The sequence below is a fragment of the Paramisgurnus dabryanus genome, chromosome 6, assembly GCF_030506205.2.
Source record: "Paramisgurnus dabryanus chromosome 6, PD_genome_1.1, whole genome shotgun sequence".
Classification (NCBI taxonomy): domain Eukaryota; kingdom Metazoa; phylum Chordata; class Actinopteri; order Cypriniformes; family Cobitidae; genus Paramisgurnus; species Paramisgurnus dabryanus.
In genome coordinates, this window is record NC_133342.1 from 14,811,719 (window position 1) to 14,825,527 (window position 13,809).

A 13,809-nucleotide genomic window follows, 5' to 3' on the forward strand; every position below is an offset into this window, starting at 1 on the left:
AATATTAATGCTAATAATCAACCAGTTAATAGTGAGATTTGTAAACTTAAACCATGTTAAATCCACTATTATATTATAGTATACATAATTGTTTTAGAGTCCGTACAGTATTTAGTTACATCAGAAGTAACTGTAATTAGATTACAAGAAAAATAAGAGTAATCCCTTACTTTACTTTTTCAAGGGAAAAGTAATTTAATTACAGTAACTAATTACTAAGTAACGTGTTACACCCAACACTGAAAAAGAGGAACGTATATATTACAGGAACAGAAAGCAAAGTTTAAAAACAAACAGATCACAAGAGCAGCATAAGACAACAACGAAGAGGGAAGCACACAAAACAAAGCGAAATAAGCACAAAGTTAAGGTATTAGGGGGTTAAATGTTTTGTGACTTTATTAAATAATTTTACTTTTAAGTTGCACTTTTTTAAATTAACTTTACATGACATTGAATCTGATATTACTTAGTTTTATATTAATGTACAGCTCAACCGCTTCTATAAAGCTATGGAAGGAGAAGAGAAAAGTGCTTTTGAGGATCTCAAACAGACAATGACATCTCCAGAATTCAGCAGCTGTGTGTCTATGAAGTCTAACAACTCCATATCCACCCCTCCTGTATTCAGTAATGGATCAGTGATCTCTAACTCCAGGTAAACCAGGACATTCTGATAAGCTTTGATTGATCTCAAAAAGTTATTTTCTTATAGCCTTATAGTGCATTAAAAAAAGTATTCAGACCCCCATTCACTAATTTTGTTACAGTCAGAGGTGGAAAGTAGTTGTAATGTGTTGTCCAAAGATGAAAACAGTGAAGCAAGATCCAAGTGCAGACAGTTGTAATTTAATAATTCAAAAATGAAAGACAAACCATAACATGACATGACATGACATGACTCAGTCAGAGTGACCTTTGGGTTCTTGGTCACCTTACCTATTGATTATTGATTTATTTTTCAGCATACAGACAGCAACAAGTCCAGAACTTAGCTATGTGTCTATGAGATCAAATAACTCCATATCAACTCCTCCTGTATTTAGTGAAGGAACAGTGACCCCAGACATCAGGTACAGCACAAAAAGTTACGATAATTCAACTACTCATCTATTAATTTAATCTCACTTTTGCTTTTCTTTGCTGATCTCCGCAGTGTGTGTGATGATCTGATCCAGTTTCACTTCAATTGTGGTGTATGTAAGCAGTATTTTAGAAATGCAGTCTCTGTCAGCTGTGGACACATGCAGTGCATTAGGTTACACTGTCAATCCGGTCATTCCGGAGACTTTGATTGTCCCTATAGAACCTGTCCTGTACTAAACCCACATGACGTTACAGGAGGGTCCAGTTCTGTCGATACTCTGGCTGTGGTCAAAGAAAGATACAAAACCAGCATGAAGAACAAGTATGAGAACCTATCTGAGATCATCAAATCACAAGAGAATCAAACTCTTTTGAACCAGATTTACACACAGCTGTATTTCATAGAGGGTGAAAGTCAAGGTGTGAACGAAGAACATGAGATTTTACAGATGGAAAAAAATTACAAGACACTCCAAGACACTGCAATCAACTGCAATGATATATTTGATCCCTTAATTGAACCAAGATCAGGTAACAATCAAAAGCCAAAGAAAAGTTTAAAGACCGTCCTTACTAAAGGCATCGCTGGAATAGGAAAAACCGTCTCTGTGCAGAAGTTTATTCTGGACTGGGCTGAAGAAAAAGCCAACCGAGATGTGGATTTCATGTTTGTGTTTCCGTTTCGAGAGCTGAACTTGATCAAAAATGAACAGTACAGTCTTCACCAACTTCTGCTTGACTTTCATCCTGAACTGAAAAATCTGGACCCAAAGGTTTATGAAGAATATAAAGTTGGGTTCATCTTTGATGGTCTGGATGAAAGCAGAATTACAATGAAGTTTTCAGGTTGCAAGAAAGTTTCTGATGTGACTAAAACAGCATCAGTAGGTTTGTTAATGTCAAACCTCATCATTGGAGAACTGCTTCCCTCTGCTCTCATCTGGATAACCTCCAGACCAACGGCAGCCAATCAGATTCCCTCTGAATTTATCAACCGTGTGACGGAAATCCAGGGATTCACTGACCCTCAGAAAGAGGAATATTTCAGGAAGAGGATCCGTGATGAGCATCAATCACACAAAATCATCTCGCACATTAAAAAATCCAAAAGTCTTCACATCATGTGCCACATACCAGTCTTCTGCTGGATCTCATCTACGGTGCTTCAGGACATCCTGAAAAACGACAACAGTGCAGAAATTCCCAAAACTCTCACAGAAATGTATATACACTTTCTGCTATTTCAGATAAATATGAGGGGTCATAAGTATGAGAATGACCCAGACAATGGAGAAATGATTGTAAAACTTGCTGAACTGGCTTTCAAACAACTGATGAAGGGCAATGTGATGTTTTATGAAGAAGACTTGAGAGAGTGCAGCATAGATGTCACAGAGGCTTCAGTGTATTCTGGCATTTGCACTGAGGTCTTTAAGGAGGAATCTGTGATTTATGATAGGAAGGTCTACTGCTTTATACATCGGAGCTTTCAGGAGTTTCTAGGAGCTTTGTATGTGTTTTACTGTTACTTAAGTCAACCTGAACCATTGAAAGGATTTGATTCATTGCATAATTTGCATAAAAGAGTAGTCGATAAATCCCTGGACAGTGAGAATGGACACCTGGATCTTTTTGTCCGATTCCTGCTTGGAATTTCACTGGATAACAATCAAAGACTCCTAAAAAATCTTTTGACATACACAGAAAAAAGCTCAGAAAGCATCAGGAAAACTATTCATTTTATTCAAGACGAAATCAAAAAATTTTTAATCCCCATTAAACCAGAGTAGTCTTATTAGACATGTTGTTTTGATACTCTTGTTAATGTGATGTCACACTAACAAAGCCCCCCCCCCACAGCCACTACTCAATTTCACCCAAAAGCTATACTAAATGTGCTTGTAAGCAGGTTGTAGCACTAATGCGGTTAAATATACCGTTGTCACAGACTGTATTCATAGATCTATTTTAACCGAAAGCAGTAGGGTGATTCTCAAGAAATCCAGATTTAGAAGGTGTCCAGCATCAGATTTTTTAAGAAGCCGAAGCCTTAATTACAGTTTTTAGATGATTAATATGATCATCAAAAATTATCATTACTGCAACATGATATTACATTAAATATATGTATTTACAAACTAATGTTTCAGTAATGAGAACTAAAAAGTTGTCTAGGTACTATGACAAACAAAATTTCAACTTTTATCTGGAGAGAAAAAATAAGAACTGCTTACCTGGTAGCCATCTTGAGTGTCACAGTCTATTATGTCCCTTCCAACTATTTTTTTTTTAAATGTTAGTTCCTTGAGGGCTGAAACAATGATTGAAAATTGCTGCGGAGGTTGAGAAAATTGGTCTTGGACACATTTATATTCCTTTTTATTGTCTCTACATTTACCAATAATCACCAAATACCTCATGGTTCTTTACTGTAAATTTTTATAGTATAACATGCACTGAAGCTTTTTATTTGTTAGATTTTTTAATAATAAATATTTCCATGTCAAAGAACCCAAATCCAGTCATGGACACGTTGAGGTAATGAAAATTTTGTGGAAAAAACAAAATTGGTTTGTATGATGTCATTTGAAATCATGTGCAAAATATAACATGAAGAGATGGTTGTAACTGTATGCTTCTTATTTTCATAGCATTTACTTTTTTATCAAAATGTTTCATGACATCTCATAAGTCTAATTTCGCGAGAATCACCCAGTAGCTCATTTGCATTTATAGGTACACACATCAAAACAGCACTTTTTTTCCCCTCGCCCAAAAAGGGGCATTTTGGACATCCTATAACAAATGACCTGTGAGGAATTTTGAGCAGAAACTTCACAGACACATGCAACCACATCTGAGACTTATAGTCTTGTAAAAATAGGCATAGTATTGGCCCTTCAAGAAATGTTATTTGTAAATACTTATTATAGGACAGCGTATCCCCAGCAAGCAATGCCATCATGTTTTTGTTTTTTTTTGCCAAAACAACCTATGGGATGTACGACATACCATCATGTAAGCAAATTCAACAGTGATTATTATGAAGATGTTTTTTAAAGTATTTATTTATTTTGGGCTATAGTTAGACGTCTTAATTTTCACCAACAGCCCAAATATTGTTAAGCCTAGATGTTTGGGCTATTAGACGTCTTTTAAATGCAAAATACCTGCTGGGTTATTTATTGACACATATTTAGTGAAACACACTGTAAATTGTACTAATCTCTTTCAGGTTTAACTACTGTAATCTTACTGCTCAATGCTGTAAAATTGTGGCTTCAGCTCTACAATCATCTGATTCAGTCCTGAAAGAGCTTGACCTGAGTAACAATGACCTACAGGATTCAGGAGTAAAGATACTCGCTGCTGCAATGAAGAATCCAAACTGTAAACTGGAGACACTGAGGTGTGTAACAGGAGATTTTATGTGATTATAATTTCCCACTGCAAAAATAATTCAATAGTGGTTTATTGATGCCCACTATCAAAATTGTGCTCTTCAAGGGCAGCAGAGCAATTGGCTTCCTCATTTGGCATTTAATGCAGAAGTAGTGAACCATGGGAACTTGTCATTTCTTCTTTTTGCATCCATCTTGATGGCCCTCCCTTTAGGATCCAAAAGAAGGATACACCTGTGTATCCTCATTTAAAGAGCGCCTATTGTCCGATTCACATTTCCTTTGGTGTGTGTGTATTAGTGCATGTTAACAATATGCAAAAGGTAAGGTACAAACCCCAAAGTAAACAATGACGCAAGTTATCATCTCCGACGTAAATCTCTTTTCTTGGACTACAACAAACACACAGATTGTAGGCAACAGCTTACTTCCTGGGATTGGTGATGTAGACGAGACCGACATTATCATAATTCCTCCCGCTTTGGGCTTACAGCCTGTAAGTTAACTCCTGTTAGCATTATTGAATTGTGACCGAATCTTTCAAACATGGTAAGAAGCGTCACATTTCTGGCGGACGTCATAGATTTTCTGGCCAATCACAACATACAGATTAGCTGGCCAATCAGGGACACAGCGCTTTTCAAATCTGTGCGTTTCAGGAAAAGAGTAAAATCTGGAGCTACAAAAATGTACGGTATGTGGAAAATAATGTGTTTTTTAACCATAAACCACAGAAACACATTGTATTACCAAATTTGCAAAATAACGTTGCTTTTTAGCAATGAAATAGGTGCCCTTAAGACTCCTCAGCAAGGTTCTTTGTTCCTGGCAGTGCAGTTTGACAATTGAAATCTTCAAGATAGTTGAGCTTGATTGATTTCCAGAAGTACCCATTATATCCATACTGCTATATCAGTGAACCACGAAGTGAAACCCATGTAAATATTCAGGCAAGGGCTCCATCTAGCAGTCTTGCATGCTCAGACATTACAATTTGTAGGTGTGGTGGAACAAACTGTATTGTGTGTTGCTCAAAACGTCTAGGTTACGGATGTAACCCTCGTTCCCTGAAGGAGGGAACGGAGACGTCACGTCGTGACCGACGAATTGGGAACTCGCTTAGAGAGACCAATCTGCTTCGTTTACTACTAAAACGCCAATGAACTTGGCATTGAGATATTTGCATAATGCTGGCGCCGCCCCGCCAGGTGCCTTTATAAGCAGCAGGTGCAAATAGGGAAATTAGCTTCTTTTCGCTGAGAAAGCCGGGAGAAAGTGACCGGTCGATAAACAGCAGGGAGCAGCCCTGTGGCGACGGGACGTGACGTCTCCGTTCCCTCCTTCAGGGAACGAGGGTTACATCCGTAACCTAGACGTTCCCTTTCAGTCGGTCACTACGACGTCACGTCGTGACCGACGAATTGGGAATCCCTACCAAAACGCCACTGAGGGCTGACCTCTTCCAGTGTCTGCGTAAAGCCCTCCGGTTCCACTTAAGGAGGAGGAGATAGGTTTTAGGGCAGAAGGCCGGGCACTAGATGTTCCTTTAACCCCACAGAAGTGCCAGCGACTGGGAAGCGCCCTACCTGAGCGGGATAGGAACGCTGCGGAAGCCACCACCCGTCTTAAGGGCTAATGGTGGGCGAAAGTCAACCGTAGTTGAGGAATAAAGACAGCCGTGGCTGTGTAAGCAAAGCAGTGCTCTGCTAAGGGAAACGTGGGCTGGTAGGATTAACCCCACGGAAAAATACTCACAAAGGAACCCGGTGGGACACAATGTGGAGCCTGAGCCAGACACGTAGGTTCGCGAGGATACAGCTAGTGAAAGGCTGACAGCCAATGCTCCGCAACAAAGGCTGCCAAGGCAGCGGAGGAAGAACAATTCAAACCATTACGCATTTTTGTTCTGAAGGCCTTCCATACTGACACAGTTATGAAGCATCAGTTGGAGGCTGCAAGCCGACCTGCGAGACTGTTCTCCGTGCTCCCCCTGGTGAGGAAAGAACACGAGAGGATACAGGCTCGATACGAACACTGTAAAATCTAGTGAACGTATTAGGTGTCGCCCAACCAGCAGCTCTACAGATGTCTGTTAGCGAGGAACCACGAGCTAAAGCCCAAGATGAGGCAACACTCCGTGTGGAGTGCGCTCTCAAATTAAAGGGGCAAGGAATACCCTGAAGATTATAGCCAGGGCGATAGTATCAACTATCCAATGAGACATCCTCTGCTTAGTGACAGCTTTCCCTTTCTGCTGGCCACCATAACAAACAAAGAGCTGGTCTGAGGTCCTGAGGCTTTGCGTGCGATCCACGTAGAGTCGCAGTGCGCGTACGGGGCACAACAAAGCCATGGTTGGGTCTGCGTCCTCCGGGGGCAGCACTTGCAAGCTCACCACTTGATCTCTGAAAGGAGTGGTGGGAACTTTGGGCACGTAGCCTGGTCTGGGCCTCAACGTTACACTCGAGGCAGCAGGACCAAACTGAAGGCACGAATCGTCAACAGAGAATGCATGTAAATCCCCTACTCTCTTCACTGAGGCCAATGCTAGCAGGGTCAGAGCTTTCATTGATAAAAGCTTCAGACTCGCGGCTGCAAAGGCTCGAACGGGGGGGCCTGAAGGGCTTTCAGCACCATGGACAGGTCCCAAGGAGGAATAGAAGGAGGGCGCGAGGGGTTTAGCCTACGAGCGCCTCTTAAAAATCTAATAACCAAATCATGCTGGCCAGCTGATCTGCCGTTGATAAGTGAGTGAGTGACGAGCAGAAATAGCGGCGATATCAACTTAAATGGCGAAGGGACAGCCTACCATCTAACCTATGTAGAAGATATAAAGCACAATGTTAATGGGCATTCTCTGGGGTCCTCTCGCGTTGCAAAGAGCACCGGGTGACGAAAAAGGTTTCATTAAGCGCGTAAGCCCGTCTTGTGGACGGTGCTCGAACCGCGTCGATGGTGTTAGATACCGTTTGCGATAAATCACCTAAACCTTGCGCGCGCTCACGACCATACATGGAGATCCCACAGGTCGGGGCGCGAGTGCCAATGTGCCCCTTCCTAAAGAAAGAATGTCCTTCCTCAGGGGAATCCGCCAGGGAGGGCTGTCGCGAGGAGCATTAACTATGAAACCAATTCCCAGTCGTCCAGTACGGACGATTATTAAAAAGGCTCTCCTCGTCCTGCCTGACTTCGCACAGAGTCTGCGCGATAAAGCTCACTGAAGGAATGCGTATTTACACATCCCCCGTGGCCAGCTGTGTGCCAACGTATCCACGCCGAGGCTGCCCTCGGTTAGTAAACAAAGTAGGCGACAGTGGGTATCGTCCGGCGACGCAAACAGATCCATCTACGCACGACCGAACTTCATCCAAATTAGCTGGACCGTCTGGGGGTGGAGTCACCATTCGCCGGGGGCGCAGCTCGGGAAGCGCGTCTGCCGCTGTATTGAGCGTACCCGGGATGTAAATGGCACGAAGGGACCTCAGATGCTTCTGACTCCAAAGGAGGAGATGACGAGCGAGATGCGACAGGTGACGAGAGCGCAAAACCGCCTTAACGGTAAATAACGCAACAGTCGCAATGTTATCGGTGTCGGCTAATACATCCTTCCCTCGCATCTCCATAGCGGAGCGTACAAGTCCCAGATATACAGCGCACCGCTCGCGGCAGTTGGGGTGCTATGCACACCCCTGAGACTGCAAGCCCGTCATACGTGGCTGATCATCCCGTGCTGAGGGCATTGCACTACAGAATGCCAGGAGACCCCTCAGGGGCACATCTTCTATCGGAAATGCCGGGTCTACCACGGGGAAAAATTGAAATGACACGCAGGTGTAATGTTTACACGGTGTATGCCGGTGTGCCACGCTCTCCTCGAGACTCGATCGTAAGCCAACGCTGAAGCGGTCTCATATGAAGCAGCTCGGGCGGCGTCACAGCCGCAGCATGCTGTCATATGTCCAGGAGCTTCTGAAATTGTTTCAGAGGGACCGCGTACTTCCCTCGAATTAAACCGAGGCAAGTCAGAACTGACTGGTTGCGCGCTCTTGTAAAACACGCCAATTAGTCGATCGAGTCTTATTTCCATACTGAGAAAAAGGATCCTCTGCACCTGGCAAAGTTGCTCTTTCCCAGTCGACCTGAAGACAAACGAGCGAGATGCCGAAGCATTAATTCTCTGTGTTCGCGCACGTCTGCCAAGAACGGGCTATTATAAGTCGACGTACATAAAAGCAGAATGCGAACAACGCTCTCTCTCTGATATTTTAATGCCGTGACTACATGGAGACACGGAGAGAGAGAGACAGCTCGAACGGTGTACTTAGTATTAATATGCCCACCCCAGGACGCAGAGCGAAAAAACGGTCTAAAGCGAGGGGAGATGGACACATAAAGTACACGTCTTACAGGTCTAAGGCTGCAAACCGATCTGAATATTGAAATACGAGCCTCGGCGTTATCATCCAAAAAGGACACCTTCGTAGAGCCGGTGCGTAAATCAAATCGATCGTAGCCCGCCGCGTATTTTGGGTACTATGAGATAAAGGCTGGAAAAACCCTATCATCATCATCTCGGTAAGAGGGACCGGCTCGAACATCCTTCGCCAACAGGATATCGACTTTTGCACGCAGTACATGTGCATCGGACGCTTTCACCACAGTGAAACGAAAGCCCGAATTTGGGGAGTGCCGGATTCGTAACCGAGGCGGATCGTGCGTAAAACCCCACGAAACGGGCTGGGAACTGAAGCCAAGCACCCAGGTACCGTACGAGGAGAAATAACGACACTACCGAAGTACCCGCGGTGGGGCAGCGAAGCGAGACAGGTGGGACTGCCGGTGCGTCTGCTGTGACAGCATAAACATCTACAGTATGTGTGTGTGACACTGACCTGAGCCCGCTGAGGGTAACGGTCGTCTGGTCTCCTCTACGGAGAGCGCAGACTCCGATGAGGGTGCTGGTGGTCCGGTCTCCTCAGCGGAGCGCTCGGACTCCTCAGGTCACCCGCTGGCGATAGAGGAGAGGTAGGGGAGCTGGTGTGAACCCGCTCACGGCTCTCTCGATCCTCCGGAGACCTAGAGAGGGAAGAGGAATGTACTCTTATGTGTGGTTAAGTGGGTACCGGCCGAACAGCCGGTGGAACATATGCAAACCAAGGATTTTCCACCCGACCCTCTATCGGGGGAAGGAGCTCCATCTCCTGAAGAGTGATCCTCTGCCAATCCGGGTCGCCCTTCACTGGCCACTTAAACTCCCGAATTTCACGGGAAGCGGCTAAGCGGGCGGGGCGAGCTGCTGACGACCGGTTCCCCTGCGCTGCCGAGATGGGGTCCGAGGAGGGGAACGGAGGTGGTCGCCGCAGGACGCCGACGGCGAGAGGCAGACTGAGGAGCCGGCGTGGTGGACCAAGGGCAGCTTTCCTTCGCCGGGGCATGACCTAGGAGATCGCCTCAGTCTGCGCAGCGGAGCTGTACGACTCCACGGCCTCGCCGAAGAGGCCGGTCTGTGAGACAGGAGCATTCAAGAAGTTGTTCTCGCCTGCGTCCGTCATGTCAGCCAGACACAGCCAAAGGTGGCGATCTTGAACCACTGTGGTGGACATCGCACGACTGAAGGTCGCGGCCTCCCTCGTAAATCCTTGGTGAACCTGTAGCAACGTTATTGCGTGCAGGGCTGAAGCCGCCTCTCCGCATGCCTGACGGACAGCGCCCGTAACCGGACAACTGTCTACAGACACGGGAGGGAAGGGTTGGGTGGTCCCTCCAGGAACGCATCCCGCTCCACTGAAGGGGTCCCCGCCCTTAGCGGCTCCGTTGGTGAGGGAGGTGAGGGGTGAAAGCTGAACGGCCGGACGGCAGCAAATCACGTCAGCTGTTCGTGCCGTCGGAAAAGAAAGGCACAGGAGGAGAGGACAGAGAGGCCCGAGCAGCTCCGAAGTACCAATCATGTGGGCGGGACGGTTCGGGCGGAGAGGGGTTAACCTTTCCAACTCTACCGTCTCCGCCGCTCGAGCGGGCACGGCCGCCATCTCCGGAACGACTCTACCTCGGAGGAAAAATGGACACCCCTCTGATGCTGCAGAAGTGACGGGACCAGAAGGAGGTCCAATGGATTCGGCAGACATCGTAGAACACGACTCTGCAGTCTCCACCGGAGCCTCAACCGGCTGAGGATGAGAAGGCCGGTAGGTGGAGGACGCATCCTCCGTCCTACTCAGCGTAGTGACGCGAAGGGCGCCCTGCGAGCGCTTGACAGCCGCACCATGGCGGCGTCAGCACTGCAAAGGCGCGGACAGCGTTCCCGTAGAAACGACAGTAGTCTCCGCAATCCAAGAGGGTTATGCTCTCACAGAGAGAACAGAAACTCTCCACGAACGCAGCCCCGGAGTGCTCGATGCCTGAGCACGAAGACAGCGCTCGTAACCGTCACTGGAACCCTTATACTTCTCGCATCCAGGATCGCACGGGCGAAAAGCTATCCTGAAAAGGACGCTGATCTCCGCATATACGAGAGAGTGGCTGCCTTTAAAAAGACACAGAGCTCTCACGTATCACTCTTTTAGGGAAATCACTCTTTAGGTGCTCAGCTGATGATGCGCACAGGGAAGGCAACGCACACACTAAACTCAAAACAAAAAAGATGCAGAGCCGTGGAATACTGCGAGCGTCCGCTGTGTTAGTACTGCTTGTCAATCAACTTCAGCAACCGTTCCCAGAAGAGCAGAGAGTAGCTTCTCAGTAGCAGATAAAGCCGGCTTTCGAAGCGAAAAAGCTAATTTCCCTATTTGCACCTGCTGCTTATAAAGGCACCTGGCGGGGCGGCGCCAGTATTATGCAAATATCTCAATGCCAAGTTCATTGGCGTTTTAGTAGTAAACGAAGCAGATTGGTCTCTCTAAGCGAGTTCCCAATTCGTGGGTCACGACGTGACGTCGTAGTGACCGACTGAAAGGGAACCTAAAGGTTTTAGGTTTGAACCCCATCTAAAATGATAAAAAAAAATTGTTTTTACTAAAATAGTTCTCACTAGTAGCAGTGTGCATAATTTGTCCTATTTGTCTCTGCTTGCAGTAATATTTGCTGAATGGAATCCAAATTACTCTGAATTGATCTGATTACTTCTGTAGGTTATCTGGCTGTATGGTGACAGAGGAAGGCTGTTCTTATCTGGCCTCAGCTTTGAAATTAAACCCTTCACACCTGACAGAACTGGATCTGAGTTACAATCATCCAGGAGATTCAGGAGTGAAGCTTCTCTCTGATTTACTGGAGGATCCACATTATAAACTGGATAGACTTAGGTACGAGGAGTTAACCTACTGTCCAATACAAATTAATCTCAATGGATAGTATCTTATTTTTATTTATTTGTCTATTCTTAACATTTACTTGTGTGTCTTGTAGTGTTGAACACGGAGGTCCCTCCAGGTTGAGGTGCACACTGCGGAAATGTAAGTATTCCCAGCTTTAGTATTTTGTTATAGTTTTTTTGTTGTGTTTTAAATGTTTTGCACTTGTGTCTACAGATGCCTGTGATCTCACACTGGATCCAAACACAGCACACAATCATCTCATTCTGTCTAATGAGTACAGGAAAGTTAAACATGCAAAAGAGATACAGTTGTATCCTGATCATCCAGAGAGGTTTGAGCACTTTGAGCAGGTTTTGTGTACAGAAAGTCTGACTGAACGATGTTACTGGGAGGCTGAATGGAGTGGGAAATTGGTTCATATATCAATGGCATATAAAGGAATCAGCAGGAAAGGAGAGAGGCACTGTAGTTTTGGAAAAAATGATAAATCCTGGTGTATTTTCTGCACTGAAAAGATGCTCACTACTTGGCACAACAGCACCTCCAGTGATATCCGTGTCCTTTCAACTCACTACAAGAGAATAGGAGTGTATCTGGACTGGTCCGCCGGAATTCTGTCCTTTTATAGTGTTTCTGACACTGACAAACTCACACACTTACATACATATTACACCAACTTCACTGAACCACTCTATGCTGGATTTAGTGTTTTTGAAGCTACGGTGTCTCTGTGTCAGTTGAGAGACTCTTGTTAGAAACAGGAAAGATTTAGTTTACCCAAAAAGGAAAATTCTGTCATCATTTACTCACTTATGTTGTTACCAAACCATTTGTGAGCCACATTCAGTTCCATAGTAGGACAAAGAGTACTATGGAAGTGAACGGGGCTCACAAATGGTTTGATTACGAACATTCCTTTAAATGTCTTCCTTTGGGTTCATCAGAACAAAGACATTTATACAGGTTTGTAATAACATGAGAGTGAGTAAATGATGACAGAATTTTCATTTTTGGGTGAACTATCCCTTTAAGGAATTACCCTCAGGGACTAAACAGGGACTATTTGTGCTATGAGGTGTGTGTTGAAAATTATTAATACTGATCAAAGAGGAAGTAACAATTTGCATAATCAATGTTTGATGAAAAATTGATCAAATCAAATATTTAATTGTAAAATATTATTCAAATATTTTTTTTACACATTTTTGTTATATTCTTAATTGTATACCAATTAGATTTTTTTTCATTAAAAACAACTCTTGGGTAATATTATGTTTATTTCTAAATTATTAACTGCTTATATTTATAATTTTAGTATCATAAAATAAGTTCTCAAGCATGTTTTGTTAGGTTTGTGTTATGTCTACCTGTCATACATAAAGGTGCGTAATTTTGCCATAGAAGAACCATTTTTGGCTAAATGGTACCATAATGAACTTTTTTTTATCTGAAGAACCTTTCTGTTTCTCAAAAGTTTGAGGGTTGTTTTTTTAAAGTTTATTTTTTAGAAGAGGGGTTTTTCAAACTTTTTGTCAGCTGAACCCCCTTGACCTAAATTATTTACTTGAAGTAGGCCTATACTGAGATTTTCAGTAAATATTTTAATAATTTGCATATTAAACTTTTATTTCTCACCCATTTTAAGTTTTATTCAGTACTTACATAGTTATTGTTATTGTTACCTGTTATTGGACCTTTATGTGGTTATTTTCTTTTATTGGTACATAAAATGCATCTGTCCATTTTGCATGAGTTCTCAGTTGTATTGTTGTCTCAGTTGTAGTGTTGTCGTGTAATAGTAGGCTAACATAACATTTTTCGAATATATATATATTTGTTAGTGTTGAATTTATTTTTTGTTATTATTTATTCAGGCTTCATTTTATGATTACATAAGAATATATGAATATAATTATCATTTATTATTTATTCATCAACTCACGAATTAAGATTCCTGTGGTGTAACCCTGATGAAGAAGCTTTCCTTTTTTTGGACATTCCTCTATCTT

The 13,809-nt window shown here is 43.8% G+C and overlaps 1 protein-coding gene across 1 annotated transcript; it reads left to right on the forward strand.

Moving 5' to 3' along the window:
- Positions 1-305: 305 nt before the first annotated feature.
- Positions 306-13,793, forward strand: LOC135747872 (NACHT, LRR and PYD domains-containing protein 3-like). The gene is made up of 8 exons (XM_073815105.1): positions 306-370; positions 474-658; positions 966-1,073; positions 1,157-2,872; positions 4,322-4,495; positions 11,615-11,788; positions 11,892-11,938; positions 12,014-13,793. The coding sequence occupies exons 2-8, from the start codon at positions 513-515 to the stop codon at positions 12,553-12,555; spliced, it is 2,907 nt and encodes a 968-aa protein (XP_073671206.1). The 5' UTR covers positions 306-370; positions 474-512; the 3' UTR covers positions 12,556-13,793.
- The last annotated feature ends 16 nt before the right edge of the window (positions 13,794-13,809 follow it).

Excerpts from the sequence above, each read along its gene's own strand:
- LOC135747872 (XM_073815105.1), top strand. The coding sequence starts at position 513 with ATGGAAGGAGAAGAGAAAAGTGCTTTTGAGGATCTCAAACAGACAATG. Across the intron at positions 4,496-11,614 it reads TGTAAACTGGAGACACTGAG|GTTATCTGGCTGTATGGTGA; the intron begins GTGTGTAACAGG and ends TTACTTCTGTAG. Across the intron at positions 11,939-12,013 it reads GAGGTGCACACTGCGGAAAT|ATGCCTGTGATCTCACACTG; the intron begins GTAAGTATTCCC and ends TTGTGTCTACAG.